The 27,812-nt window shown below is 43.7% G+C and overlaps 1 protein-coding gene and 1 pseudogene across 1 annotated transcript; one reads left to right on the top strand and one right to left on the bottom strand.

Annotated features, from left to right (window-relative positions):
- Positions 1 to 193: 193 nt before the first annotated feature.
- Positions 194 to 24,197, bottom strand: SLC36A3 (solute carrier family 36 member 3). Its single transcript, XM_045864616.2, has 10 exons — positions 24,050 to 24,197; positions 20,919 to 21,009; positions 18,415 to 18,503; positions 15,485 to 15,580; positions 10,607 to 10,691; positions 9,452 to 9,670; positions 7,067 to 7,165; positions 6,521 to 6,687; positions 3,565 to 3,734; positions 194 to 462 (listed from the first exon to the last, which is right to left on the bottom strand). The coding sequence occupies exons 1-10, from the start codon at positions 24,187 to 24,189 to the stop codon at positions 194 to 196; spliced, it is 1,425 nt and encodes a 474-aa protein (XP_045720572.1). The 5' UTR covers positions 24,190 to 24,197.
- On the top strand, positions 12,393 to 17,091 carry LOC123863163 (rab9 effector protein with kelch motifs-like; annotated as a pseudogene).
- Positions 24,198 to 27,812: the final 3,615 nt, after the last annotated feature.

Here is a 27,812-nt window from a genome sequence, read left to right as displayed (position 1 = left end):
AATCCAAAACCAAAAAAGGCATAGTCTGAGAGGTATGAGTACTGACTTGTGTCATGTACATTTCTCTTGGAAAGATAAAGAAGCCGCTAATTAATATAGAGATGTTGGGGTTTGATGAATGTATATAACATCCACAATGGCAGTCAAGTTGGGGATGGGAGGAAGGGAGAACTATTAGAATAAAAATAGATAATTATGCATAGACACCTGTGGAGTTGGCTATGGAATGGTTGATGGGTTGGATCAACTCATAGAGGGCTTGGTATGTTCCAAATACACACCCCAAAAGGCCCAGGATACTGATCATGATGTCCTTTGCAACAGTGACATAGCTCATGTCTTCAGCATAAAAGGTGATGAGCTCCAGGAGGGGTGGGATGATGAGGGCCAGGGCACTGCTGCTCACGGAGCCCACAAAGGAGATGACCAGGTCCAGGCGGGGGATGAGGATGGCTGAGACACCTGCAGAGAGAGAAGAAATTTAGAATCACTGATTGTTTCTGCAGCAAGGAAGTTCAGAAACCAACCACTTCCTTGTGGCCTTATAATCCCACAGATGCCAGACCATTTTGGAAATGTGGGAAAGAGTCCCAATGCAGATGTGAGCAGTAGGTCAGGCACTGTGGTTCTGGATTCCGCTCTCTGTTTTAAAGGCCAATATAGATGCTCTCCTTTTATGTCTTATCTATTGGGTTTTTCTCATATAATGGTTATTAGAAAGGCTCCTCTACCACCTATCTATTATCACCTTCTCATTAAAGAGATGGGAGAATCTAGAGCTCTAGAGGGAATGGGATGTGGCCAAGGTCACACATTCTCTGAGGTGAGAATCCATTGAAATGCCTGTCTAAGGCTCTTTCAACTCTACTATGCTGCCTCCCTTATATATGAAAGACCTTGTACATCAAAGGTGCTCTTACTCAGACACTGAATCCACTGTGAATCTGTACTACTCTACAAGATACAGCCACCATCGAGAAGCAAGAATGAATAAAAAATGAGAGATGGTTTTTTTGTCAGAATCTCAACTATGTGTTTTGCTACTCCTAGAACGATCCTGGTAATTAAAAAGAACATAAACATGAAGACAGCAATAGGCTGCTCCCTCCCCGTTTCTTCTAAACACCATTTTCTTAAGTCTCCATCTTTTATACAGATGATGAACATACATTATGAATTGTCCAGGGGAGTCCAATTTCAATAATGTATGAATGAATAACTATACCACTTATGTGATTTCACTTTGCACAACGGTATGATTTTCCTATGAACAAATTAGGGAAAAACTGTCCTGGAAAGCACTCATACTAGCTTGCTGGATTTGAAGAAAACCTCACCTCTTTCTGAAATTGCTGCAGCACATCTAATCAGAGAATGAGAGAGACTCATCAACTCTCGCAGTTGAGAATTTGTCACCCCTCTGATGGGATGGTCCTGTCCACAGCTTTCCCTTCTCAGATATTTAATAAATTGCTTACTGGACAAGGCACAGAGAATCTGTCTGTTCTCCAGGAGACCTCACACTGACAGGGCAGAGAAAATATTTTAAAGGAAAACTATAATGCAAGTTAGACTGGAGGAGTTCTCTAGAAAGATCCTATCTGGTGATGCCAACCCATTGCTCACAGACCTTCCATGGCTCCCCATTTCCAGATCTCCTAAGCACAATGTCTCTGACAACTTGGGCCCTGCCAGGTCCTCTGGCCTCATGTCTTATCCCTCCCCACTGCTTTTAGTTCTCCAAAAAGGCCATACGTAAGTACTTGCCTCTGATCTGTGCACAGCCTGCTTCCTACATGTGGTACATTTTTCATTCCTCCATCTACCTTCTACTTATCTCTTAGGTCATTTTAAAAAATATTTATTTATTTATTTGGGAGAGAGAGAAAGAGAGAAAGAGCACAAGCAGGCAGAGGGGCAGAGGGAGAGAGAAAAACAGACTCATTGCTGAGCAGGGAGCCTGACTCAGGGCTCCATCCCAGAACCCTGGGATCATGACCTGAACTGAAGGCAGATGCTCAAACAACTGAGCCACTCAGGCGCCCTTATCTCTTAGGTCTAAACTGAAATATCATTCCACTGAAGAGGACTCCCTGATCTGGCCTCAGCTAAAGTATAGGACCTTCTAATGTGCTCTCAGAGCATCCTCTTCTTATCTGAACCATCATATGGTACATCATTAGGTACCATCTTAACGTTCATCACAATGTGTTGTAATTATTTCCTTGCATATATTTCTTACTCAACATGTCTTCTTTATTATTCATTATTGTATCCCCAGTGCCTAGCCCAATGCCAGGCATACAGTAGGTGCTCAACAAATGACTGTTGAATGAATGAAGGATAATGGAATTGACAGCTGAAAAAAGGAGGAGGAAGTGGTCATCCGGCATATAACAGAAACAGGGCCTCTCATTAGATGGTCAGCTCTGTCTAGCACTGCCTTCCCTGACCTCAAGTGGCCTGAACTACTCAGTTTTTCTCTTCAACTTAGACCCTTCCTATTAGGAATGATCTCAAAACAATAGAGCTACAGGTCCCTAATGTCTTGGTACAGACCGGAAACTCTGTAATACCTTAAACCAGCAGGTGTGTTGTTTCTGCTTCTAGAAATCCATTTATGTGAAGCATAACATCTGATAGCATATTCTTCTGCTGAAAGGCTCCAACAATTACGCACTTTCTCCAGACCTTGAACTGAAACTGCATTTCCTCAACTTTAAACTCCTGGAATCTTTAAGACTAAATTTTCTCTCTCTCTTGCACAATATACCACAGGTGTTTGAGGACAGATAGAGAAGTTGCCTTTGCTTCTCCAGGCAAAACGTCCCTAGTTCTTTCCCTCTTTCCTCATGAGTCACCTTTTCTGATGTTCTTTCTCTGGACATGCTTCAGAGAAAAAAGTCCCCAGCCCTGTTCATGTTTCCCAAACATCTACAACAGTGCCTAATGTAGAATGAACGAGTGAATCAGTGAATGAAGGAAGCATTAAGGAAGGAAGATGGCAAGAGGAGAGGAGAAAAGATTGCATCCAAAAAATGATCGCCAAGGCTTTAACAAATCAGCCCCTTGTTTTCTCCTACAGTTTAAGGCCACTTTATGATAAGGGACTCGATCTTAATTTATAATAGGAAGGAATATGGCACACGATGGAAAACAGGCTTAGGTGCTCTACAGCCTGTGCTCAATTCCCAGCTCTGACACTTAGCAGCTGTATGATTTGAGCGTGTTACCTAAACTCTCTGGACCGTCGTTCCTCCAGTTGGTAATATTACGTCGCTAGGCTGTCATGAGTATAAGGCAATGCCAGTAGGGCACCTGGCGCCCAGGAGGAACGTAGGAATATGGCTGAATGAATGGTACTTCTTCCTCCCATAAACCAGCCAATGGATACTTTCCATGTGTAAGCCCATTTTTCAGGTGGAAAGTTGAGGTTCAGGGAGGTGAAGTATCTTGCCCAAGGTCACAAAGAAGGTAAGTGGCTGAGCCAATGATAGCGGGGTAGATGCCCATGTGACTAGCAGCCACAGCTTTGGGCGACGAGTGCCCTTTTATCCTACTCACAAGTCAGACAGACCAAGGCTGTGCGGACAGACAGGTCTATAAACAGTGTCCAGCTCTCTGACCCCTGGGAGATGACGAAGGGAATGATGATCTCGGCTGGGACGTGGAACTGGAGGGCATAGGTGAAGAAGATGCCGATGGAGTACATCAGCTTGACCGACTGGTACAGCCTGCAGACAGACGGATAGGATGTGAAATTTGACGTGGCTCCTGGGCAGGGCCAGTCAGGATTCATCATTGCTCAGAAGTTGGTCCCTACCCCTGAGGTACAGCACTTGCTCAGGCCTGACCTGCCATCAGGGCCACCTGGGACACTCATTAAAAGTGCACATTCCTGGAGATTCTGATTCAGTAGGTCTGTGGCTCAGGCATCTGTGCCTTTTATTCTTTTACTTTCTAAAAAGTTCTATCTGTATAGAGTAAAATTCCTGGTTCAAAAGTCATACAGTGAAAAGCTTTCCTCTGACCCTTGATTCCCATTCTTCTTTCCATAGGCAGCTGCTCTAAGAATTTTCCTGTAGCCCTTTCAGAAATAACCAGTGTATATAAAGGCTTATACCAAATGTAGGTATACTACACACACACTGTAGCATCCTGTACACACTGCTGAGCTCCGTTTCTGTTCATTAAATACTTCTTGGACATTGTTTCTTATCTGTGCACATAGATTTGGCTCCTCTGTTTAATAGATGCTTGGTATTCCAATTGCATAGATACACTATAATTTTTTTGACCAGTCCCCAATTAATGGATATTTAGATTATTCCCAGTCTTTTGCTAGTAAACGATGCTACAAAATATATCCATTACACAGATATCTATGCACATTTAGCATACAACCTGAGAGGTAAAAATGCTGGCTAAAAGTATATGTGATTTAAACTTTGGTTAGCTACTGACATATTTCCCCTTTGTTGTCCGAGCATATTGGAATGCTTGCTTCCCCACATCCTTATCAAAACACAATGTGTGAAAATGTGTTGGTCTCTGTCATTCTGTTTTTTTCTGGCATTTCTGTTATTATGAGGGAAACAAAGTATTTTTTCAAATATATAAAATGCCATTTAAAAAATCTGCCTGTGAACTGTGTGCTCATGCCCATTTCTTCCTTGGGTTGTTGGTCTTTTTCTTACTGGGAAGGGGTATTTGTCTAAGGCTCCTCTGGGGAATCTGGTGGCCAGCCAAGTTCAGAGCAGATGTGCAGTTCTCATGGTACCTGATGCCCACGTTTTCCAGCTGAGGCTCCCATAAGAAAAGTGCCCTGCCCAAGGTAGCCAATGGCAGCCTGAATGGCCCGGAATAGGAAGAGCATATTAGAATGATATCTTACTTGCATAAAGTAAGTTATGACTTCAAAGAAATTCCACATTATTACCCCACCTAGTCATTACCACAACACAATGAGGTGGGTGGGGCTGGTGGTATTTTTCTCATTTTATAGCTGTGGCCTTGTGGGAAATGCATACCCTACCACTCTACTCACCTCTGAAAGAATAAGGCTGTGGGGAGACCTAACAATGACAATAGCTAATACTCAATGACTACTTACTATGTGCCAGGCACTTTTCTTTTCTTTTTTTAAGTGGGCTCCACACCCAGCATGGAGCCCAACGTGGGTCTTCAACTCATGACCCTGAGATCAAGACCTGAGTAGAGAGTGGGATGCTTAACCAACTGAGCCACCCAGGCGCCCCTGTCCCAGACACTTTTCAAAGCACTATATATATATTAAAGCAGTTAATCCTCACAATCACCGCCCCCCCGCCCCCAGACAATGCAACAGCCATTTATTTACGATGTTCATTAATACTTCCTGTTCTTCCAGGCAATGGTAGATTTTCACTTCCTTGCCCTTTGGAGTGGGATGTGGCCATGGGACTTGCTTTGACCAATGGATTGCAAGCAGAGGAGATGTATGTCACTTCCCAGCAAACCTTTAGCAGCTTCATGGTGAAGGGCATGATTCACTGCACTCTCTGCCATGGCAACATTTGAGGGAGCGGCTGTCATCATTCTTTGTCCTTGAGTGGGGATGGTGCGGAGTCGAGCCCCGGCCACCCCATAACGGGCATGTAGCATGAGCACAGAATTAAGGGTTTGTGTGTGTTCAGCCATTGAGATTTTGGAGTTGTTTATTACTGGAGCATAACCAAGCCTATATACATAGGCATTAGTATTATCCCCATTCTACTGACGATGGAAATGAGGTCTGCAAGATTAGGCTGCTTGTCCAAGGTCACGTAAGAACCAGGATGCAAATGCCTTTAGCTAGCTTGAGAACCTGTGCTCTTCAACACTTGGCTCTACTGATTGCTTAGTCGCAGTGCACTCCGTATACTACCAGCATAATGACAAAAGCTAATACTCGATGAGCGCTGCGAACCGGCCCCGAAAACATTAGCTGGATGAAGGAGGGGACGAGCAAGTGAATGAATGATCAAATGTAAGAATTTCAAACTAAATTCCAACTGGGGCATAACAGTGGCAGCCTAGGTCCATTTCTGGAACTGGGGCCTAAGGAGTGGTCCATCTGCAGGACTCGCGATCATTATTCTGGTGTTATACTTTTTGTTGTTGCTGTTTGTGTTTCCCAAACACTCCCAGATCATTCTGTTTTAGGGTCTCTGAACCATAGAGTCAGACAGGTTCAGTGTCAAGTTCCAGCTCCTCACAAACAAGGTGAGCTGAGAAAGCTCCACAGAGCTTCTCCAAATAGCAACTTCCTCATCTAGTGAATGGACTTGATAATAATCATGCTGACTCATAGGGCTATTGTGAGAGCTTAACCAGGTAATGCACAATGCCTGGATTATCAAACCTACCTGTTATCATCATAACAATATTGGCAGTTAATATATGGTGCTAGTGACAACCCAAGGGAATGCCACATTCTGTTGCTCAGGCTCAGATCCCGTGACTCTACTCCCCTCGTCACCCCAGGCAGGCAGGGACGTACCAGCAATTGGGCAAGTTGAGGGTGATGCTGGCCTGGGTGTTGGACCCAAACTTCATGTAGCCCAGTGTTCCCAGGCAGATGTAGAGGATGATGACAAGGGACATCCCCAAGTACAGAACAAAAGAAAACTGTTGTGGATGCTTCATCTGATTTTTGAGAGGCAGAACCTAAAGGTGAAGGAGGTTGAGAAAGACGAGGTAGTCAGAAGTGTGGCTCCTCATGAAGAAGCAGGCTTCCCCCTCAGGCACAGACGTCCTTCTCAGGGTGGCCCAGGGTCAGGAAGGGCCACACTCCTTTTTATTTTCTTCCACTCTCTTTTGCCAGGGGTGCCCTACTCCGGCTGGACTAATGAGTACATTCGCACTCAGTCTTCAAGGCTTAGTGTGGTGCATGGAGCAGTTGGTGCCCAGGACGAGTCCTGATTTTCCTTTCCACCAGGAGAAGATCATATCCTGCACTTTTCATAAATACTTTAAGACATCTGGAACAACTGGCTTCCCCGGAGGGCACCAGAGACCATTCACGCAAATCCCACATCCATCTTACCATACCAACGCCTTCAAATGTGAAGATGGCTGTACCAAAGAACAGCAAGAAGGTCTTCCAGCTTGCCATCAAGGGGAGGCTGCTGGGATCTGGAATCTCCTGAAAGGAAGTAGAAGAAGGGCATTGGTTTTGCCATGGTATAGGAGTCATCCTCAAACTTTTCCTGGTAGAAAGCTGGGCCACACCTGCCATCATGGGTGTCATGAGCACCTGTGATATAGCTAGAGCTAAATCAGCCTTCTTATCTTTAAAAAAGTTCTTGGGGCGCCTGGGTGGCTCAGGTTAAGCATCCAATTCTTTTTTTTTTTTTTCGAGATTTTATATATTTATTTGACAGAGAGAGAGAGCATGACCATGGGGAGCAGCAGTGGGAGAGGGAGAAGTAGGTTCCCCGCCCAACAGGGAGCCCGATGTGGGGCTGGATCCCAGGACCCCAGGATCATGACCTGAGCTGAAGGCAGATGCCCAACCAGCTGAGCCACCCAGGTGCCCAAGCATCCAACTCTTGATTTCGACTCAGGCCATGAACTCAGGGTCCTGCAATCGAACCCCACATTGGGCTCCATGCTCAGTGGGGTGTCTGTTTGAGACTCTCTCCCTCGTCCTCTGCCCCTCCCCCATTTGTGCTTTCTCTCTCTCTCTCTCAAATAAATAAATCTTTAAAAAAATAAAAAAAAAGTTCTTTCTTTTTATTGTGGTAAATTACACATAGCATAAAATTTACCATTTTAAACATTTTTAAGTGTACAATTCAGTGGCTTTGAGTACATTCTCACTCATGTACAACCCTCACCACCACCCATCTCCAGAACTTTTTCATCCTCCCAAATTAAAACTTTGTATTCATGAAATAATAACTCTTTATTACCCCACTCCTGGTCACTCCTATTTTACACTGTTTCTATGAATTTGTCAACTCTAGGTACCTCATATAAGTGGAATCATATAATCCCTGTCCTTTTGTGACTGGCTTATTTCGCTGAGCACAATGTCTTTAAAGGTTCATTCATGTTGCCACATAGATCAGAAGTTCATTCCTTCTTAAGGAATGCATTGCATGTATTTAGCACATTTTGATTTACCTCATCTTTACATGTGGGCAAAGTGGGACCCAGGGAGGAGAAGGGAGTTGCTTAAGGCTACTCTGCAAGGTGGTGGCCCAGCCCGGATGAGAATTGAGGTCTCCTGTCTTCCCATTCTCCAACGCCTCTTTTTCATCACTTCTACTACAGCATGCAGAGAGAATGGTTATTTTAATAGACTCCTGTGGTGGGCAGAATAATGGCTCTTTCCCAAAGATGTCCATGTCCTAGTCCCTGGAACCTGTGAATATGTTATGTTACATGGCAAGGGAGAATTAAGTTTTCAGACTGAATTCAGGTTGCTAATCAGCTGACCTTAAAAGAGGGAGACTATCATGGGTCATCTGGGTGGGTCCAATGTAGGAACAAGGGTCTTTAAAAGTGGAAGAGGGGATCAGAAGAGAGAACTAGAGAGATGGTGGTGTGGGAAAGACTCAGCCTTGCATTGCTGACTTCGGAGATGGAAGGTGGCCATAAGCCAAGACATGTGGGCAGTTTCTAGAAGCTGGAGCAGGCAAGAAAACAGATTCTTCACGTAAGCTTCCAGAAAGAAACCCAGCCCTGCTGATACCTTGATTTTATCCCAGTGAGACCTCCAGGACTGTAAGATAAATTTGTGTTGCTTTAAAAGGCTAGATTTGTGATAATTTGTTACAGTAGCAACAGGAAACTAATAAAGCCCCAAAGACTTTCAGATTCAAAGAAATTAAGCTATAATGGTAGAATTTCAGGGCCTGTGATAATAACAAAGCATGGGCTTGGGAGGCAAACTGGTGGGAATTAGTGTAAAAATTACTTTCTGTTTATCAGTTTCCTTGTCTATAAGCTGAGTACTTACAAAATATAAAACATATAAAATAGTATCACTGGAAAGATTCAGTGAGTTAATATATGTTAAGAACTTGACACCAAGTAAATAAAAATTCTTTATCATACATGTATCCCTTGTCAACCTTTTGTCGGTTATTAGTTGAGGTTTATCCTCCCGAATGAATGTGACCCCCGTGAGAGCAGATATGCCACCAGTTTCACCTACCACCGAATCTCAGTGCCTTACACCATGCCTGGATCACAGAAGGTATTCAATAACTAATTGTCAAATGACTCACTGTTATCCAGAGTGACGATGATGATGATGATGTCGACTAGCTCTTATAGCTTGTGGGGCTGAAGCATTCACAGATGTCACTTTAGCAGGGGCTGCTCAGAGCAGGTGACCTTCCTCACCTTCACCTGCCCATAATGATACTAACCTTCCCCAGGTGTCTCAGAACCCCTTCTGCCGTCAGTTTCAGGCACAGACCTGTATGATATACTCAAAGATCAGAGCCATGCTTCCCAGGGTGGTGACGTTGGCCAGCGTTGAGAAGATGGACAGCATCCTGAGGTTCTGGATAAACACCAGTAGGACCAGGAAGGGCAGGATTGTCAGCATGTAAAAGCGGATGTTCAGGATGGGGGTCAGTACCAGGATCTTCCTGGGTTGGCAGTTGTTGGAGGTCATGTGGGCTTCTTCCACCATCTGATGTAGACATAATGAGGGGCAGTGTAGTTAGAGTTGTCAGATTAAATACAAAAGGCCCAGTTAAGTTTCTTTTTCTGATAATTATCAAGTGACTTTTTAGAAAAGTATGTCTCAAATATTCCATAGGACATACACATAGTAAAAAAATACATATATTTGCTGTGTATCTGAAATTCCAATTTAACTGGGTGTTGTATGTATTTTTTTTTTTTTTGCCAAATCTGGTAACCCCAACTGTGGTGCCCAAGACTGTGACAATAAGAAACCCTTAGAATCTTAAAATCTCCTTTTGTCATCTAACCCAATCTCTTCTCTGTCAAATGGTTTCCTTTCATATACTCAGAGAATGGAAGTTGATTACACAAGAATATCTTCTCTAACTTTAGATAGCCCTAAAAGTTAGAAAGCTCTGAATACTGAGCAAAATCTATCTGCTTGAATATTTCATCTACAACACTTGCCATAGTTCTAGCTGTTTGAATGCACAAAACCAATTATGCTCCCTCTATTCCATGAAGCCAAGAAAGAATGCTATGATTGATTCATAATGCCTCTTGGGAATGCAATGAGGGCAAGATTGCAGCTTGTTTGTCTCATATGTAGTTAGTCATCTTCTATGTGACAACCCTGAGATACCTAAAGTGAATCTCACCAACACTTTTCAGGTTAAAAATTCGCAATTATTTCTGATTGGACAGGATTGCAAGCCTCTCTTTCCATCCTGGCTACACTCCTCAGATGTTGCTTTGGCTTCTCAATAATCCTCTTTTTTAACAAGTGATTTCCAGGACTGAGAGAACTCCTAAGTAGTCTGATCAGGAATGACAAATGAAACCATCTCCTCCCAGATCTGAACACTATACTTTTGCTAATGCAGCCCTAGCAGTGGGATGTCTGTTTTTCTCCCACTCTGCCCAGAAGAATCCTCTTCACCTGTTGTAAGTTGTCTGCCATAAACATAAAATAAACGCTGCAGAATCCCAGTTGGGTGGTGATTAATAAGAAGTTGACCGTGTACCTGAACAGGAAAAGAAGAGACAGAGGGAGAAAACAAATTACCTTTTTAAAATGTATTTATTTTTATTTTTTGAAATGATTATTTCTGTTATTATTTTTAATACTTTGCTACATTTTTTTATTTTGAAAAATTTCAAGCCCACAGAAATAGTTGGTATAATTAACATCCATATGTCCTTTAACTAAATATGCCAATTGTTAACTTTTGGCCCTAAGTGCATTATATAAATATGTATGTGTATATGAATGTATGTATTCATCTACACACACATGCATTCTTTTTCAGAACCACTTGAAAGTCAATTGCAGATTTCATAATACTTCAGCCTTAACTCCCTCAGCATATCCCTCTTGAGACTATGATATCCAGAATAGCAACTTCAATGTCCTCAAATATATAGTCCATATTTTAAATAACCCAGTTGTCTCAAATATATCTTTCATACTGTTATTTATTTTTTGGATTCACGATCTAATCAAGGTTTATATATTGCGTGTGGCTATGTCCCTAGTCTTTATCCACGTAGACCAGCCCTGTGAACACCTGCATTCTTTGGTTTTCCATGATATTGGCTTTTGGGGAAGAATTCAGGCCAATTGTCTTGTAGAATATCCCACACTGTGGACTTGGATGATTGCTTCCTCATGCTTAGATTCAGGTAAGTATATTTGGCAAGCATACCACACAGGTGATATTTGGTACTTTTTCCATCACATTGGGAGGCCCATGGTGTCCCCTGGCCCCACTGTGATTATGACTGTCAGATGACTCCATTGCAAGTGCACATTTCCCTTGTTAAAATCTGGAAGTAAAGCTTTGAGATGTATGAATATTCTGCTTCTCTCCAACCGAGGGTTTTAACATTCATTGGTGATCCTTGTCTGAATCGGTTATTTCATCAGTGACAGGGTGATGGTTTTCTCATTCTATCTGGCATTTTTTTCTAAATTTATCAGTTGGCATTTAAGAAGGATATATTCTTCCTCTTTTTTGGTATTGCAAAAAAACCCCTCACATTGATTTTTAAAATTTAGTATATTATACTCTATTATTGTCATTATTCTTTTGAATTCTTCAATTGTCCCAAATTTGGAGATGCATTTGTTGTTTAAGGGAACAAAAATATGTTCCTCTACTTAGATCAGTTTAGACGAGATTGAGTGCATTCAGGGTAGTATGGCCTTAGATCAGTGGTTTTCAAAGTTGGTTTGCAGTACCACTTGCATTAAGATTACCTGAGGTTTATGCAAGAAATACAGATTCCTGAAGTCAGCCTATCAAATCAGAAGCTTGGTATCATGTGAGACCAGAATAGAGATGGTTTCTCTATTATGGAAATTTTCAAACATATACAAAAGCAATGACAACAATCCATGACTCCTCATCTGCCAATTGCAGCTTCAACAATTATTAACTTTTTGCCAGTCCTCTTCTATCTATCCCTTTACCCCTACCACACATATGCTTATTTGTTGGAGTATTTGTAGCAAACTAGAGAATTTAAGGCACTTCATCTGTAAATAATTCCATACGCAACTCTAATGGATAAGGACTTACTATATATATATAATATATCCAACATGCCATTATCATCCCTTGCAAAATTAGTAATAATTTCTTTATATCATTTAATAATAGTCCATATTCAGATTTCTCTAATTGTCTTAAAAATATCTATTTTACTGCTAGTTTCTAAATAAGTCTATACACTGCATTTTGTTATTTCTATTACATCTCTTAAGTTTTTAAAACGGCTACATTCCCCTTGCTCTGCTTTCTTTTTTTTCCCTTGCAACTTTTAACTTTTTAGGGGGTGTTGAAGATACCAGATAATTTACCCTATAGTATGTCCCACTTCCTAGATTTGGTTGATGACTTCTTCATAATGGCAGTTAATGTGTTTCTCTATCCCCCGTCTTTCCTCTAAACTGATATTAGATCTAGCAGCTTCACTAATTGAGGTTCTCTATTTATCTTTCTGGCAAGGATATTTCTGGGGTGATACTCTGTACTCCCTACTGTATCCCATTATAAGACACATCGTGTCTGGCTATCCCATGTCTAGACATGAGATGCTATGATTAATACCTGGGGTCAGGTGGTGTCAGTGTTGTCTTCCTTTATAAAGTTTCCCAATGACCTTTCACCTAGAAGCTTGAGCATCCATTGATGATTGTTGCCTACATCAAGCTCCCAGGTATCCCTTAGCACACTAAAAATAACAAGTCATTGTTTAAAATATGTTCGCAACTCTTTTTCAGTTACTGGGCCTCTCAAGAAATGGTACAATGTAATGGGTGCGAGCTAGATGTTCAGGATTCTAGTTCTTGCTCTGCCACTCAATTCCTGTGTAACACTGGGCAGCTTTATTGTCCTATCTGGGCTTTATATTTCTCCATTGACTAGGCATGGATACGGTGGTCTCTAAGGATGCTTCTTACCCTAAAGTTTTATTCAGGAGTCGTCAGAAACAAACCTTGGTGAGAAAGGATGAGCATTTGTGAGTCATTCATTATTACTGCCCCATGACCTCACCTGTCTGATAATCAGAGTGTCTCCTGATCAAGAGAGCGATGACCTACTGAGAGTCCCAAGAGAGGACCTGCAGAAGGGATCTTGGCAGCCACAATACTGACTCACTACCTCCTGAAGGGCTCTGCTGGGAAAGGCTAAAATGGCAGGTTTGGGTCGAGTTTCTGTGCAACCGCTATCTATAGCTGTTTGTGGACATGTTATTTTTTTCCCTTATGAGCCTTGGTCATCTCATATTTCCAGGACGATAAAGACCCTCCCTGCCTATCTACAAAGTCAAGTAGATGATCAGAGGAGCTAAGACACAGAAAAGCATCTTGTATACCAGGCACTTTTTATCAAGCAAGGGAGCAGCCTGAATGCTCATCATTAAGGGAAGGCTTAAATGAAACTATGGCACATGTCCCCACTGAGGAACATCGTGAGCCTTAACAAATAACCAGGTAAGCCCGGCACCATCCTAAGCTGCCACAAGACACCATGAAGCTGCTGCCAGTCTTGGAGCCTGGATACAAGCCCAAGAAAGCAACATGGTACACCTTGACCATACCCGCCCCCCCGCCCCCGAGATAGCTCCTGTGCTCGGGTGGGCCACAGTTGCTCATATTCACCCCCAGTTGGTGATGCCAAGAGAGGGAAGGTCTTCATTGTTGGGGGGGCAGATCTAAGCAAGAGCTTCTCAGATGTGCACACCACAGGTCCAGGAACACACCAGTGGGATTTAGCCACCCTGGAGGGCCTCTTACCCCATTACAAGCATGCCAGCTCCACTTCCTCTTTTTTTTTTTTTTTTTTAAAGATTTTATTTATTTATTTGACAGAGAGAGACACAGTGAGAGAGGGAACACAAGCGGAGGTTGGGGGGGGTGGAAGAGGGAGAAGCAGGCTTCCCGCAGAGCAGGGAGCCCGATGCGGGGCTCGATCCCAGGACCCTGGGACCATGACCTGAGCCGAAGGCAGACACTTAACTACTGAGCCACCCAGGTGCCCCTCCATTTCCTCTTATGCACCTCTTGGCACCTGGGTATTTGGAGGTGTTGACTAGTCAGGAGACTGAAATTGCCTACAAGTTCTGAATCCTGAAACTAGGACTTTGGACCATGCCAGAGGTGAGCATCCCCCACCACCCCTAAGAACATTCCACACATCATCTGCAGCCATTAGAAACCAGTTGTATGTCTTTGTGGGTGGAGAGAGAGGTGCCCAGCCCATCCAAGGTGAGAAGCTGCATGTGTTTGACACAGACACTCTGACCTGGTCACAGACAGACACTTGGAAAACCTCCATCCCTCTGGCATGGTCATGTGATGGCGTCAGCAGGGGACAAAGCTCTTCATCCACGGAGGCTTGGCAGGGGACAAATTCTATGATAATGTCCATTGCACTGGTAAAAATGACATGAAGTGGCAGAAGCTAAGTCCCACTGGGGCACCTCCCATAGGCTGTGCTGCGCACTCAGCTGAGGTTGTGGGGAAACCCCTGTATATCTTCGGAGGGGTGACTCCCCCCCAGAAGCACTGGATACAATGTACCACTATCACATAGAAAAGCACCATTGGACGGACCTTGCTTAAATTTGAAAATTTTCTACCACCTGGATGTTCCAGTCATTCTGTGTGTCATTCCACAGCCAGTGATATGTACTTCTGAGAAAGAAGATTCAAATTCTGTCACTCTGAACTGTGATACTAAAAAAGGGGCTTCCGCTGACAAAGGAGTGACCCAAGGTGGTGATTCACATGAAGAAAGTCAGACTGCCACAGGGCTCTGTTTTGCATTTGGTGGGATGAATACAGAAGGGGAAATCTATAGTGATTGTATTGTGACTGTGGGTTGACTAATAAATCCCATATTTTTATTAAATGACAAAAAAAGTAGGTAGATCTCTATGTCCCAGTGTGGAAAGAAATTAGAGACAAATTGCTAGATGAAAGAGCAAATTTCAAAAAAAAATTTGAATTAGTGTACAAGAAAATGCAAAATGAAATCTGTATTTCTACTCACACACATATATTCATGTACATGCAGAGACATAGTCCAGAAGAATATTTACTAACTAGGTATCAGTGGTTACTTATTGGATGAAGAGTGGGATGGGGATGGAGAGATCAGAGGAGAATCTCTGTACTGTTTGATGGTTTGTAGTAACAACATATTCACTTAACCCTGTGTAACTCGGAACAAAGGAAGATCAGGTGAGGATTATTATTGTTCTTACTACTCACTCCCACCACTACTGCTACAAATTCTATGAGTACTACCTGCCCCACACCGAGTGGGTCCTCAGCCAGGCGTTTGGGCAGGTTTCCAGGCTGTACATCATGGCCTCTCCGTAGTTCACAAAAGTCTTTTGCGATCTAGGGAAAGGGCAAGCAGTGTATAACTTAAAGGATTTTTGTTAAAGGTAGTCTTTACTCTCAAAGTGAGTAATTATTATATATTTGTTTGTTAGCATGGAATGTTCTGGAAATTTTCTAGCAATGGTATTAACAAGATATTTTATAATACACTTTCACAACTTTCAGAAGGACTGCCTTTTTTTCTTTTTTGTAGTTGTCTTCTTGAACACTAATATTTAAGTGAAAAAAGATTTTTAAGGAAACAGTAGCTTTGCATTGACCTAAGCCTACAAACCAGGAAAGAGGGGTCATGAAAGGTGTGAGGTGTGCAAACCAAGTCAGGGGAGGAAGTAGAAGAGGGGGTGTGAGTATGACCAAGCCAGCGATGGTCTTTTCTGGACTTTATTCCCTCCCTCCCACTGCTGAGGGAGTTGGAACATTCGAGAGTCCTGCCTCAGACAAGGTCCCATGCAAACGTGGCACTTAGGCTTCTGCCCAGCACCCCTGTAGGATGTGACACCCAAGTTGCCGTCTGTCTTGTCCTTCTGCCCTAGATGGCCCTTCCTAAGGGCAGGGAAGGCCCTACTGAGGAACCATCTGTGGGCGGTGGGAGCAGCAGTGGGTGGCCGAGGGACGGATCCCTGCTGCTAACTGCATGACTGAGGGGAGTAGCTGGGAGAGGGAAGGAGACCCAGACTTGGGTCTTGGGTTTAAATCCTAACACGCCCTCCCCCCCTCAGATGACTGAGAAACCTTGAGCAAATCTCTTTAGACTCTTGAGCCTCAGTGTTTTTCACATACTGTCTGGGTTTGGTGGGGGAGCCAGTGACCGATGAATGTGGAGATGCCACTGGAAACAGAGCATAATCCTTCTATTTTTATTATTGTTCATTGTGCTTGGCACTCCCATATAAATGAGGTCATGTTGCATAGGAGTGGCAAATTTATTAGTCTGAGGGTTACAAATTCAAAAGCTATGGGGCCAGTCAGGTATCAGTGATATGGGGAGAGGGGCTGGTGTACTACAGAAAGGGGAAGAGTGGAGACCATGGCAAGCCCCTGGTACACATTCTGTTCTAAGAGGGATCGACCGGGATTCGGTTCCCCCTGAGCAATGAAGGAATGAGACCCCAGAGGTGCCAGATTGTCTAACTGGCAAGGAGAAGGTAGAGTTTGATTTTTTCCCTAATGTGAAATCTCCAGGTTTGTAAACATAGGCTAAAACAAAACAAAACAAAAACTGCAAAGCTCTTAGGCCATCAGTCTGTAAACTTAGAAAAAAAATGAAAAAATGAGTAAAAAAAAAAATCAGCGGGCGCCTGGGTGGCTCAGTTGGTTACGTGTCTGCCTTTGGCTCAGTTCATGATTGCAGGGTCCTGGAATAGAGCCCCGCATCGGGCTCCCTGCTCAGTGGGGAGTCTGCTTCTCCCTCTGCCCCCTCCAACCCTTCATGCTCTCTCTCTCTCAAATAAATAAAATCTTTATTTTTTAATTTACTTTTTAAAAGATTTTATTTATTTATTTGAGAGAGAGTGCACAAGCCGGGGTAGGGTCTGGGACTCCAAGATCATGACCTGAGCCGAAGGCAGTCGCCCAACCAACTGAGCCACCCAGGTGCCCCAGAATAAATAAAATCTTAAAAAAAAAAAATCAGGAAAAGGCTTATCAGGAATGGCTTAGGTATTAGAAACCTGCAAGGTGATATAATTGTCCCAGCAGGTGTGAAGGGAGAGAAGATTTGCAGAATGGTTGGAGTGGGTCCCACAGGCCTTTGAATACCAGCTTTGCCACTTCCTAGCTGTGTGACCCTGAGCAAGGCATTTAATTCACCTAGGTGTCAGTTTACTCATGTGTAATATGGGGATAATAATAATGCCTGCCGTAAAAGTTTACTGTAAGGAGTAAATAAAAGGTGGCTTGTAAAGCTCTGGCCATGTACCTTGCACATGTAATTGCGCAAAAAATTTAATTGTTGAATAAGTAAATGCTCTTAAAAGTGTTTTGCGAGCTGGAAAGTGCCCTACAAGTTAGGTGTGACTGATGTATACTCCAAACACACCAGTTTGGGTTTGATAATTTGGCTTTATGAGGAGTTTCAGTTACTATCTCTACTTTGACCTATGAGAAGTCTCTGCATATCTACAAGGACCCCTTTTGGTTTGCATGCCTTGGGAGCAGCTAAGTGTTGCAGATAGAGAGCCACCAGGCAGTTGGCTGTAAGGAATTACTAATCATCCATGAATTGTTGGTTTGTAAATATGAAACTCTCAGCATTGTTTGTCTTCATTGCATTTGTCTTCCCTTTTGGGAATTTTTTTTTCTTTGGGCTGGAGTTTCAAATATGGAAACATTGAGTATTGTATGTATGCTTTATTAATGACTGGAGCCACTGTGAATTATTCATTTCAACTATATGTTTTTTGCTTTTACTAAATTATCCCAGAGACGGTTTACCTGGGACAAATTACCCTTACAAGGTACGTGTCTTGGAGTTAGGGGGAGGGTGGGTGTGGGGAGATAAGAGGGAAAGAAGGACATCCTAAGTATCTCGCATACTCATGGCAGTTTATAAAGCATGCTTGCACCTTTTATCACTTTTGATCTTTCCAGGTACAGATATTTAGGGTCAGGGGGTGCAGGAACTTGACAAAGTCATTCAGCAGGTTAGCAGAGTTGTGCCGGGACCTAGGAGTTTCCAGTTGCAATTGTATCTCCCTCTCCACCATCTCTATAGAATCTAGAGCAGTAGGTGAGGTGGCTGGAGAAGTGGCTGGTTAATCGGGTCAGTGGCCAAAGGAAACTCAGCACAGATGGGGACTGGCACTGGGGGGAGAGAGAGGCAGGATTCTCACCTCTGACTGAGATGATGGGCGCAGTTCAACAGGATGACCATGCAGTGCACAGTGAGGATCCCAATGGCCAGCAGGCTAATAGGACCCACCTGGAGGGGAAAGAGAGTGGGGACAGTGAGCCATACACTGATCATTCCCATAACTGGCCCTCTCCCAGTCTGGGTGCTAGGGCCCCTCTCATCATAAAGCTGCCTCTGGGATGGAGGTCCTTGCCTGAATGTCCTTGTGTCCCTAGACAGTCTAGTTGGAATGCCCTTCTTCCCACTACCTCCACAGATAGCCCATGTCTTTCCTCATCTGCCTTGGGTTCTGCCTTCTAGATCCCTCTTTCCTTCTTCACACCCCAGCCCTCACCTCCTCCAAGATACTTGAAGACCAAGGTTTCTCTTAGGACTTGGTTCTCTTCCTCTAGCATAGAGTTGCCAACGGGGGCTTTAGTGAAATTTTGGACCAGATGATTCTTTGTTGTGGAGGCCCTCTTGTGCATTGTAGGATGTTTAGCATATGCCTTGGCCTCTATTCAAGGGTCAGCGGCACTCCTTCTCCCCATAAGTTGTGACAGCTGAGAATGCCTCTAGACACAGTAAATGTCTTGGGAGGTGTGTGTGCAAAATTGTCCCCAGTTGAGTATCATTGCTCTAGCATGTCTAATTTGTCATTAACCCTATTATTTTTTAAAGATTGTATATATTTAAGGTGTACAACATGACAATTTGACATACATATACATAGTGAAATGCTTATACTGCAGTCAAACTAATAAAACTATCTTATCCTCACACAGGTTCCATTTTTTTGTGTGATGAGATTAAAAAACAGAACTCTTTATTAATCCTAATCTCTCAGATATCATTAGAGGGGCATAGAGTAAAGAGGGACTCCCTCACCTCCTCTGTGCTGGACACCTGTGCCTTTATAGATGTGACCTGATGTAACATTATCACAAAGTAACAAATGAGAGATCAAGAGCACCACTAGATTTCACTAGAACATAGCCTCCATATAACAGAGACTTCTTTTGATCTTGTTTACTTCTATATCCCCAGGGCCTAAGAATGCACATAGTAGGTGCTCAGTATGTATTTCTCAAATGAGTCATGGTCAGAAGTTCTGGTGGGAGATGGAGGGCAGAGAAATCATCGAATGACTCTTAGGGAGCAAAAATCAGAGGATAACAGAGCTATCTTCAACAGCAAATATCACATGGCTGAGGGCCATGTGGTAATAATACTCTTCAGAGGTTCTAGAACCCTGAGGACTTCAAAGGGGGAGAGTCTCATCTGTGGGTCGGAACTGCTACAGATTACAAGTCACGTCAGAAGAAGCCAGAGTCTTGATATGCCTTCTTTTGACATGCGGGCCACTTATGAGGCCTGGAGAGAAGGAGAAATTAGCATCATCTAAATGGAAGTCATATATTTGGCATGAATTCAATTCAATAGACATGAATTGGGACTTCCTTTGTGTCAGTCTCTACAGCAGGTATTGTGAGGAGGTGTAAAAATACATCAGAGAGTTCCTGCCCTCAGGGCTTTCAGGTAAGTGAGGAAGGTAGGTATTCTAAAAAATTATGTCTCATCTTTGTAAGAATTCTGGGTGCGGTAGATATAAGTTCTAGAAAAACACAAGGGGAAGTTGGCATTAATTTTAGTAGGAAACAGTAAAGTTTCACCAAGGAGGCATATTTCAAAAGAGAGAAACAAGGGAGAAGAAAGAGCAGAAGCCAAGAGACAGAGATGGGATGAAGCTGGGTGTCAGGGGACTGGCGAGGCCTTCACTATCCTCCTCTTTCCAGCCACTTTCTCAGTCAACCTCAGGGTTTGAAACAAGAGCCAGCACTCACATGTCTGCAGGGACCAGGCTGCTAAGGTAAATGAGTGAAATGGGCTGGGGACAGTTCTAGGGAGTGGGGAGGACTGTGGCAAAGTGGATTGCGCATCAGTATGTGAGTATGGTGGGTCTTTAAGAACAGTGGTGGGGTGGGGGAATTGGATGAAGGGGGTCAAGAGGTACAAAATTGCAGTTATGGATAAACAGGTACAACATGATGACCAGAGTTAACGCTGCTGTATGGTATGCCTGAAAGTTGCGAAGTATATGATAAATTATATATGTGTATATGAAGATACGGATGTTAACCAAACTTATTGTGGTAATCATTTTGCAATATGTGTATACCAAGTCGTTATGTGGTACACCTTAAGCTCATGTATGTCATTCACATCTCAATATAAAGGTGTGGTACAACTTAAAGTACTGTCTGTCATTTATATCTCAATAAAACTGGGGGGGAATAAGAGTAATGGCCTGTCCCCTCTAGAAACACTCCATTTGGCTCCAGGCTGGCTCCACGGGATGGATGCTGAGAGGCACATTTCCTATTGCAGAGGGTACCCCCAAATTGCCCACTGATAAACAGTGCAGAGGCCTTAGGGGCCTACTACCTCTTTCCCTTTTCCCCCCAAATGGGTAAACCTAGTTTCCATTGCACAGGTTCCTCTCACCAATAAGCCGGCATTTTTCATGGCCAGGGGAAGCCCCAGGAGCCCTGTGCCAATGTTGCATTTCAATAAATGGATCAACGTTTGCATGATCCTGTAGGAGGAGAGTAGGGAGACAAGAGGTTATGTTAGTGGATGGGAAAGGTGACCCAAAGCTCAGGTTCCTTCCAGCATCTCCAGCACCCTCTGTTCAGAAGAGGGACAAAGACAGATAAAGTGGACCCTGGAATATCTGATGCAGGGCTGGTGCTAGTTTAGGTGACCCAACAAATATTTAACACTCAATAGGCTCTAATGAAAAGATTCACAATTGCTACCATTCTGGATAACTCCCTAGAAGCAGCTTATGCATTGATTCATCCAGTGATCTCTTTCACAACTTATTCACTCACATAATATTTATTGAGACCTACTAGCTGCTTAGCATTTAGATGAAGAATGAAAAAAACCTGATAGTAATTTTCTCAATTTCTAGAGTAATTATTGATGCCAGGTCATTTGTTAATTTCACTCACTAGAAAAAGCATAACTTCTCCTGACATATGGAGTATTTACTGTAAGTTCACTCTATCCATTTACTCAACCAACATTCCATGAATTATTCCATGCTCTGCATGGGTTACAATTTAATAACAATTGTTACTGTGCATACAGCATGCTTACTACGTGCCTGGCTGGGCGCTGGGTACCAGGGCTCTAAACACTCTCCATGCCTGTGCTGGCAGCTTCTGCCCAGGCACTACCCATCCATTGGGAATGAGAAGGTGGGACAGGATCATGAGAAGAGAATCAAGAAGGAACTGAAATGAAAAGCTGAGTGTAAGAGCAATGAACTCAGAGGTAAGGAGCACTGAGTTCTGAGTTCTAGCTCTGCCATTAACCTATGAAGTTTGGTCACTACTTTGGAAAGACCCTTAGCTGCTTACATCTTCTGTTTCTTCATCTGCCAAGAAAGAGAGAGAAAAAGGGAATAATTCTTGCCCTTACTTCCAGGGAAGTGGTAAGAATCACAAGGGGTATTGACATGACGAATCTTGGTATCATGAAGTGCTTCTAAGATGTGACCATCGCCACCATCATCACCATCCTCTTCATCAGCAGCATCACTACCACCTTTGGTCTGAACTTATGGTGCTCACCTGCTAGAAGGGCCCCCTTGAAGGGGAAGCCGAGCTGGGCTGATAGAAAAAAAGGCAAGTAAGGGCTGCTGAAGCAGGTAGAGGTGTCCCCTCCTCTTGGAATAAAAGGCACCTTGAGGAGGCCATTGCAGGTACCTCCTTGTGCAGTCTTAGAACTGTCTAGAGGCAGCCTGCCTCGGTCACAGAGTGAGTCCCTTAGAGACCGTGCTCAGTCTCCACGTCTTTGTCCCATCGGTTAGGGAGTTAGGGCTGTGTCCAATTTTACAATTCAATACTGACCTGGGAAAGGGTTGGGGCTGAAAGAACAGGGTAGGCCCTTGGGACCCCCCTGACTTCTTGCTTCTTCATTAATTTGGTCTATTCACCTGAGGATGGTGTGGGGGGGCACCTATTGTCCTTTCACTTCCAAGAGGACATTTTTATGACTTTTATTTCTTGATAACTGTAATTATTGGAAAACATGTCAAAGCAAAAAAACAAAATACTACTTTTTATGTTTTGTCATTTCTTAGTAGCAATTTCTCCAACAGATGTGCTCTTCTCCCCCCTTCCTGCCCTCTGTCCTTCCATTCCTTACTTCTTGCCTTCAGCACCATCTTATCCAAGTTGAATCAGATCTCTTGGCAAAGGTGAGATCAACTTTTGGAGAAACCAGATGCCCTAGCTAACAGCATTATAGATCAGGGCCTTGGAGAGGAAAATACATGTTGGGATTAAAAAAAAATTTTTTTTTAATTTTTCTTTGAGAAATGATACATTGCCATTGTAAAACAAAATACCAAAATTCCACTAATTGGAAATAACCACTGTTAGCATTTTGACTAGCATTCCTCTGGGCATTTCTGTTTGTTTTTGAAGGTACACACTTTTAAACATGCAGGACCATTATAGTACTGTATCCTAAATTAATTTTCTTTATGAATAGTATGTCCTACACATTTTCCACAGATTTCCTTCATCACTTGTAATGGCCATATTGCATTCTACTGCATGTGTGTACCATACTTTATTTAAATAATGTCTTATTGTTTCCAAATCATCAATATTATAACCAGTGCTTCAGTAAAATTATCATGCATACCTGTGTTATTATTTCATTAGGAAAAAATTCCTAGAAGTGGTATTTATTGATCAAAGGATATATTTATTTACATCTATACTTAAAAAATACTAAGTAACACACAGTATGAAATTCAAAAAGTAAAATAAAAACAAGAACCAAAAAACCTTATTAGTGAATATAAATCTCTCTCCCTCTCGGTCTCCCAATTTTCTCACCCCCAAGCTCTGTGTGTGTGTGTATGTGTGTACTTTCAAAGGAAGCATATGCCAAGTAAGTATTTGTATGTTTTATATAAATAGGTGTTAGGATTTGACATACATTACAACATCGCCATTTGGAAAGGTACCAGTTTCATTCTTCCTAAAAGGACATGACCGAGGGCATTTCCTGACATCCTTATTGACACTGGCTATTGTCATTTACAATCTCATTATGCCCAAGGCTATTATCTGATCTCATTACTGGATAATAGTCTAATTGGCAATAAAGTTCTAAGAAAAAGTTCCATGTGTCTGAGTTTACAGCAGTAAAAGTAGGGAAATGGGGCTAGCAGGTGTTGTTTCCTGGGTGGGTTTGTAGGAAGGAGGGAGGGAAGGAGAGAGAATGAATAATAGCAGATGCAGAAAGAGAGGAAAGCAGTCTCAAACTGTGGAAGAGCACATGGCCAGCCTATGATAAAAATCGTTCCTAGAACCAAGTTCATGTTGGGATGGCTACTCTGGGTTCTCTGCAAAAACTGGGAGACAAGTGTAATAATACCCAGAGCCACATGAATCAACCTTCTTAGATTTGGCTTTCATTTTTCCTCCATGCATCTCCTGTTCAGTCCGGGGCTAGAGGTGTTAGGAAGAGAGAAGTAGGCTGATGTGGCCCAGGGCTGTGAAGGCAGCGGCGCTTGGCCTCAGGTCGGGAAGGGCAGTGCGGCCACTTACGATAATCCACTGGCTTCCTCAGCAGGATGGATGTTCTCTGAAGCTAAGCTGCCCCTACTCTCCGAGAATGACTTGGACCTGTCGTCCAAGGAGCCGGGCTCACTGTTGAAGTCCTTTCCGAGCAGTGACGTCTTCAACATGGTGGGTAGGTGGTGCCAGCTCAGGGTGAAGGCCTATAACAGCCTTGAACCAGCCTCCCATGAGTTTTTCTCCAGAGAAACTAGGGCTGCAGGCCCAAGATGCTGGTTCCTGTTTCCCGAGGGTGCCTGACCCAGACTGAAGCCCAAATGTGTGAATCAGTGAAGCGCTGGTGGCAGAGGAAGCTGATGTTGACTGTGCCTCACCTGGCTTTTGGGGGACTTAGGAGAGTCTCAGCATGACCCTCAGTGCCCCTCAGAACTGGTCGGCCACAGGCCAAGACTCACCTGGGCTTCCAGTCCCTCCCAGGTCAGCCCTAAGTGCTGTAGGGCACAGGGAACAGTGTGACTGGGAGGAGGAAGTCACCATTGGACTGCAGGTCCTGGTGCCTGGACGTGGGGCCAGGTTCAGTGCTTGTCTATCTCTGAGGAAGAGGCCAGAGCTACCTCACAATGAAGGCTGCTCGGCCAATAAGGTGCTACAGAATCCCAGGATGCAGGTGTGGCCCAACCGAGACTGATCGGCCACCACCTTCCCTGGGTCAAGAGTGGCTTTTAAGCCCAGTTCAGGTGCTACCTGCTCAGAATTCCCACACAGGAAGGGCGTATGTTCTGTACCTACGTGGAAGAGAGTAAAAGTAAACTTTTAAAAAAAATCATTTATTCAACAACTATCTATTGAGCACCTAAGATATACTAGACAGTGTTCTCCCTACTGGGAATACATTAGGGGAGAAACTTACTACAATCTCTACCCTCATGGAACTACATCTAGTGAGGAGACAGACAATAAACAAATATGTCAAGTTATGTTAGTTGGTAGTAAGTACTATAGAGAAAAATAAAGGAATAAAGGGGAATGGGAAGTGCTGGCTTGTGGGGGGGCGCTGCAATCCTAGATGGGGTGGTCAGAGAGGGCCTCACTGAGAAAGTGACATCTGGGTAAAGGGCTGAATGGGATGAGGGAGCATGTCTCGTGTATGTCTTGGGTAAGAAACTTAAAGCAGAGGGAACAGTAAGTGCAAAGGTCCTGAGGGAGAAGAGGGCCTGGACATTTTGGGGATGGTAATAAGGCCATGTGGCTGGCTCAGCATGCACAAAGGAGAGGGGAGATGAGTAGAGTGGATACATATCTGGTTTGCCCAGGACTGTGCTGGTGTGTGTTTACTGCCCTGGCATAATTACCAATAGTGCCTCTTTCATTACCAAAATTGTCCTAGTTTGGATGATAAATTACATGGTCACACTAGAGGTACAGTTAATGTAAGTAGAAGTAATGGAAGAGGGATGGAATGGGATGGGTAAGATCTTATAGGCCACTGTAATGCCTTTAATTTTTACCCTGAGATGAGGAATCATGGAGGGGTTGAGAAGAGAAGTGACATGCCTTGCATTTTAACAGGACCTCTCAGGGCCATTTGGTTGGGAGCAGACTGAAGGAGGGCAAGGGCCAACTCGGGGAGATAATTAGGAGACCACTGTGATGAGCTGGGTGCCTGTCAACAGTGGTTTAGACCAGGGTGGTAGCTAAAGAGCTGGTGAGAAGCGCCTGAAGTCTGGGTACCTTTAAAAGATAAAGCCAAGAGGATGTGCTGATGGACAGATGAGAGGTGGGTTATAGAAGAGAGGGAGGGGTCAAGATGACGCCAAGAACTTTCACGTAAAGGGAAGGATGGCGTTGGCGCGCACAAGCCTTGTCTTGAAGTGCATTTTGCAGAGCAAGCCTGGGCATACCGTACTTGGCCCGCATGTTCATTTGGGATGGTCTAGACAGGCCACTTATGAAGATTATGGGAGCCACGTGCTGCCCATGTCAACTCAGTACTGCTGCAAAATCTGCTCCAAGGGCCACTTCCTTCCTCCGAATGTCCAATGAGACCTCTCCTTCCTCTGATGCCCCAAGGGCTTTTCCTCACGTTGGAAAGATCATCTTAACCATTTTTAAGTGTACAGTTCAGTAATGTTAAGTAATCCCCAGTGTTGTGCGACTAACCTCCAGCCCTTTTTTCTTCTCACAAAACTGAACCTCTTTCCCCATTAAACCGCTGCCTGCTCCTCTCTCCAGCCCATCCCCACCATTCTATGTTTCTAGGAGTCTTACTACCCCAGGTACCTCATAAAACTGGAATAATGCATTATTTGTCTTTTTGTGACTGGCTTATTTCACTGGACACAGTTTCCTCTTTTTCACTTTGACCATCACCCTTCGAGGTCCCTCTTGGGCCCTACAAAGTGAAGGGTGTTGGTGCACAACTGTTGAGTCCTGAGCCCAACTACATGTTTGATCATCAGCCACTTAATTCCTGTGTCTCAGCCTGTTTCCTTATCTGAAAATAGGGACAATGACAGGACATATCTCCCAGCACTGTTGTAAGGATTAAGTGAGACCCCATGCAAAACACAGTAAGTGCTTGGTGAGGGAAGTAAGAAAGGATTTTCTATGATTCTTGATTCAAGAGCAAGCTCCAAAAGTTAAAGAATCAGTTGGGATGGGGAGGGTGTGTGTGTGTGTATGTGTGTGTGTGTGTGAAACAAACAACAAAATTTAATACCCTCGCCACTCAAACACAATTCCAGCAATTGGTATTCTTTAGTGTTGCTGACAATTACTAATGAGTCTCCCCAGCTTACTTTTCTTAGTTACATCTATGTTACTAAATTTATTTTTTTCTTCCCAAAATTGAACTTTAGCCAGATTAGTCTAAATGATAAGATTGACCTGAGCATCTTACATGGTAGGGGCTAGTCCCTGGCAATGACTGTGACCATTTTTTAATAACGGAGGACAATCTTAAACTGAGCAAGCCTGGTTGGGGCGATGGAGGAATATGGCGGGAGAGGCAAGCACAGAGAGAGAAAGAAAGCTTTGCCACAGCTCTGAGCCCCTCAGTGGAAGTGCTTTGGGTCTGCTGATGAAACAGAAGTGCAGGGGGGGAAATGATCAGCCAGCTCTCTGGTCGGGTGGGCTATGGACCACTGCATAGGCTATGAGTGCCCTGACTCCCAGCAGGTACTCTGCAGTCTAGGGGATCTGGGTGCGGTCTGCTGGCCCTTCTCTTACCTGAGCAGGGCTGGTGAGCATGAAGTACCTCCTTGAAGTCTAGCAGGTAGAAAGTAACACACAAAAGGAGCAGACCAGGATTTAGGAACTGGGACAGACACTCTCCCCCAACATCTTCCCTAGGCCATACAGGAAGGCTCATGGTTGAAAATAAGCAGGAAAGGGCTTCTTCAAATATTCTCTTAAAATGGAGGCAGAAACAAGCATGGGGCATTCCCATAAATTACAGGAAGTATGATGTGAAACTCTCTCCCCTGAGATTATAGATCTGCCCTATATATCTACTCGGTTATTTGGGGGCACTTTCCTAATTTTAGTGATTTTAGGGAGGAAGGAGCAAACACTACCTGGAAGGTTGAGATGGTGTTTCAGGTTGGCTGGCTCCTGCTGCCAGCCAAGCTCAGACATGAGAAAAGGCCAGGACTGTCAAGGAAGCAGGTCGGAGTGGAAGGAGGGCAAGATTCAGTGTCAGGAGACCCAAGTTCTACTCGAAATCCAGGTCAATGGCGCCACCTGTGGAAAGCCATACTCAGTACTCCAGAGCAGTCAGCGTCCCTTTGCCCTT

The sequence above is a fragment of the Mirounga angustirostris genome, unplaced genomic scaffold (assembly GCF_029215605.1).
Source record: "Mirounga angustirostris isolate CCGP_5_RB_7025 unplaced genomic scaffold, mMirAng1.0.hap1 SCAF_7, whole genome shotgun sequence".
NCBI classification, from domain to species: domain Eukaryota; kingdom Metazoa; phylum Chordata; class Mammalia; order Carnivora; family Phocidae; genus Mirounga; species Mirounga angustirostris.
The sequence above is the reverse complement of the archived record's forward strand: the minus strand, read 5'-3'. Positions and strand labels throughout refer to the sequence as shown.

Bases quoted from the DNA above. Each gene is read 5' to 3' on its own strand.
- SLC36A3 (XM_045864616.2), bottom strand. From the start codon at position 24,189: ATGTTGAAGACGTCACTGCTCGGAAAGGACTTCAACAGTGAGCCCGGC. The intron at 7,166-9,451 runs GTCTGTGCCTGA...ACTTCCTTTCAG, and splicing joins TCTTTGAGTATATCATACAG to GAGATTCCAGATCCCAGCAG. The intron at 6,688-7,066 runs GTAAGATGGATG...CTTCACCTTTAG, and splicing joins CATTTGAAGGCGTTGGTATG to GTTCTGCCTCTCAAAAATCA.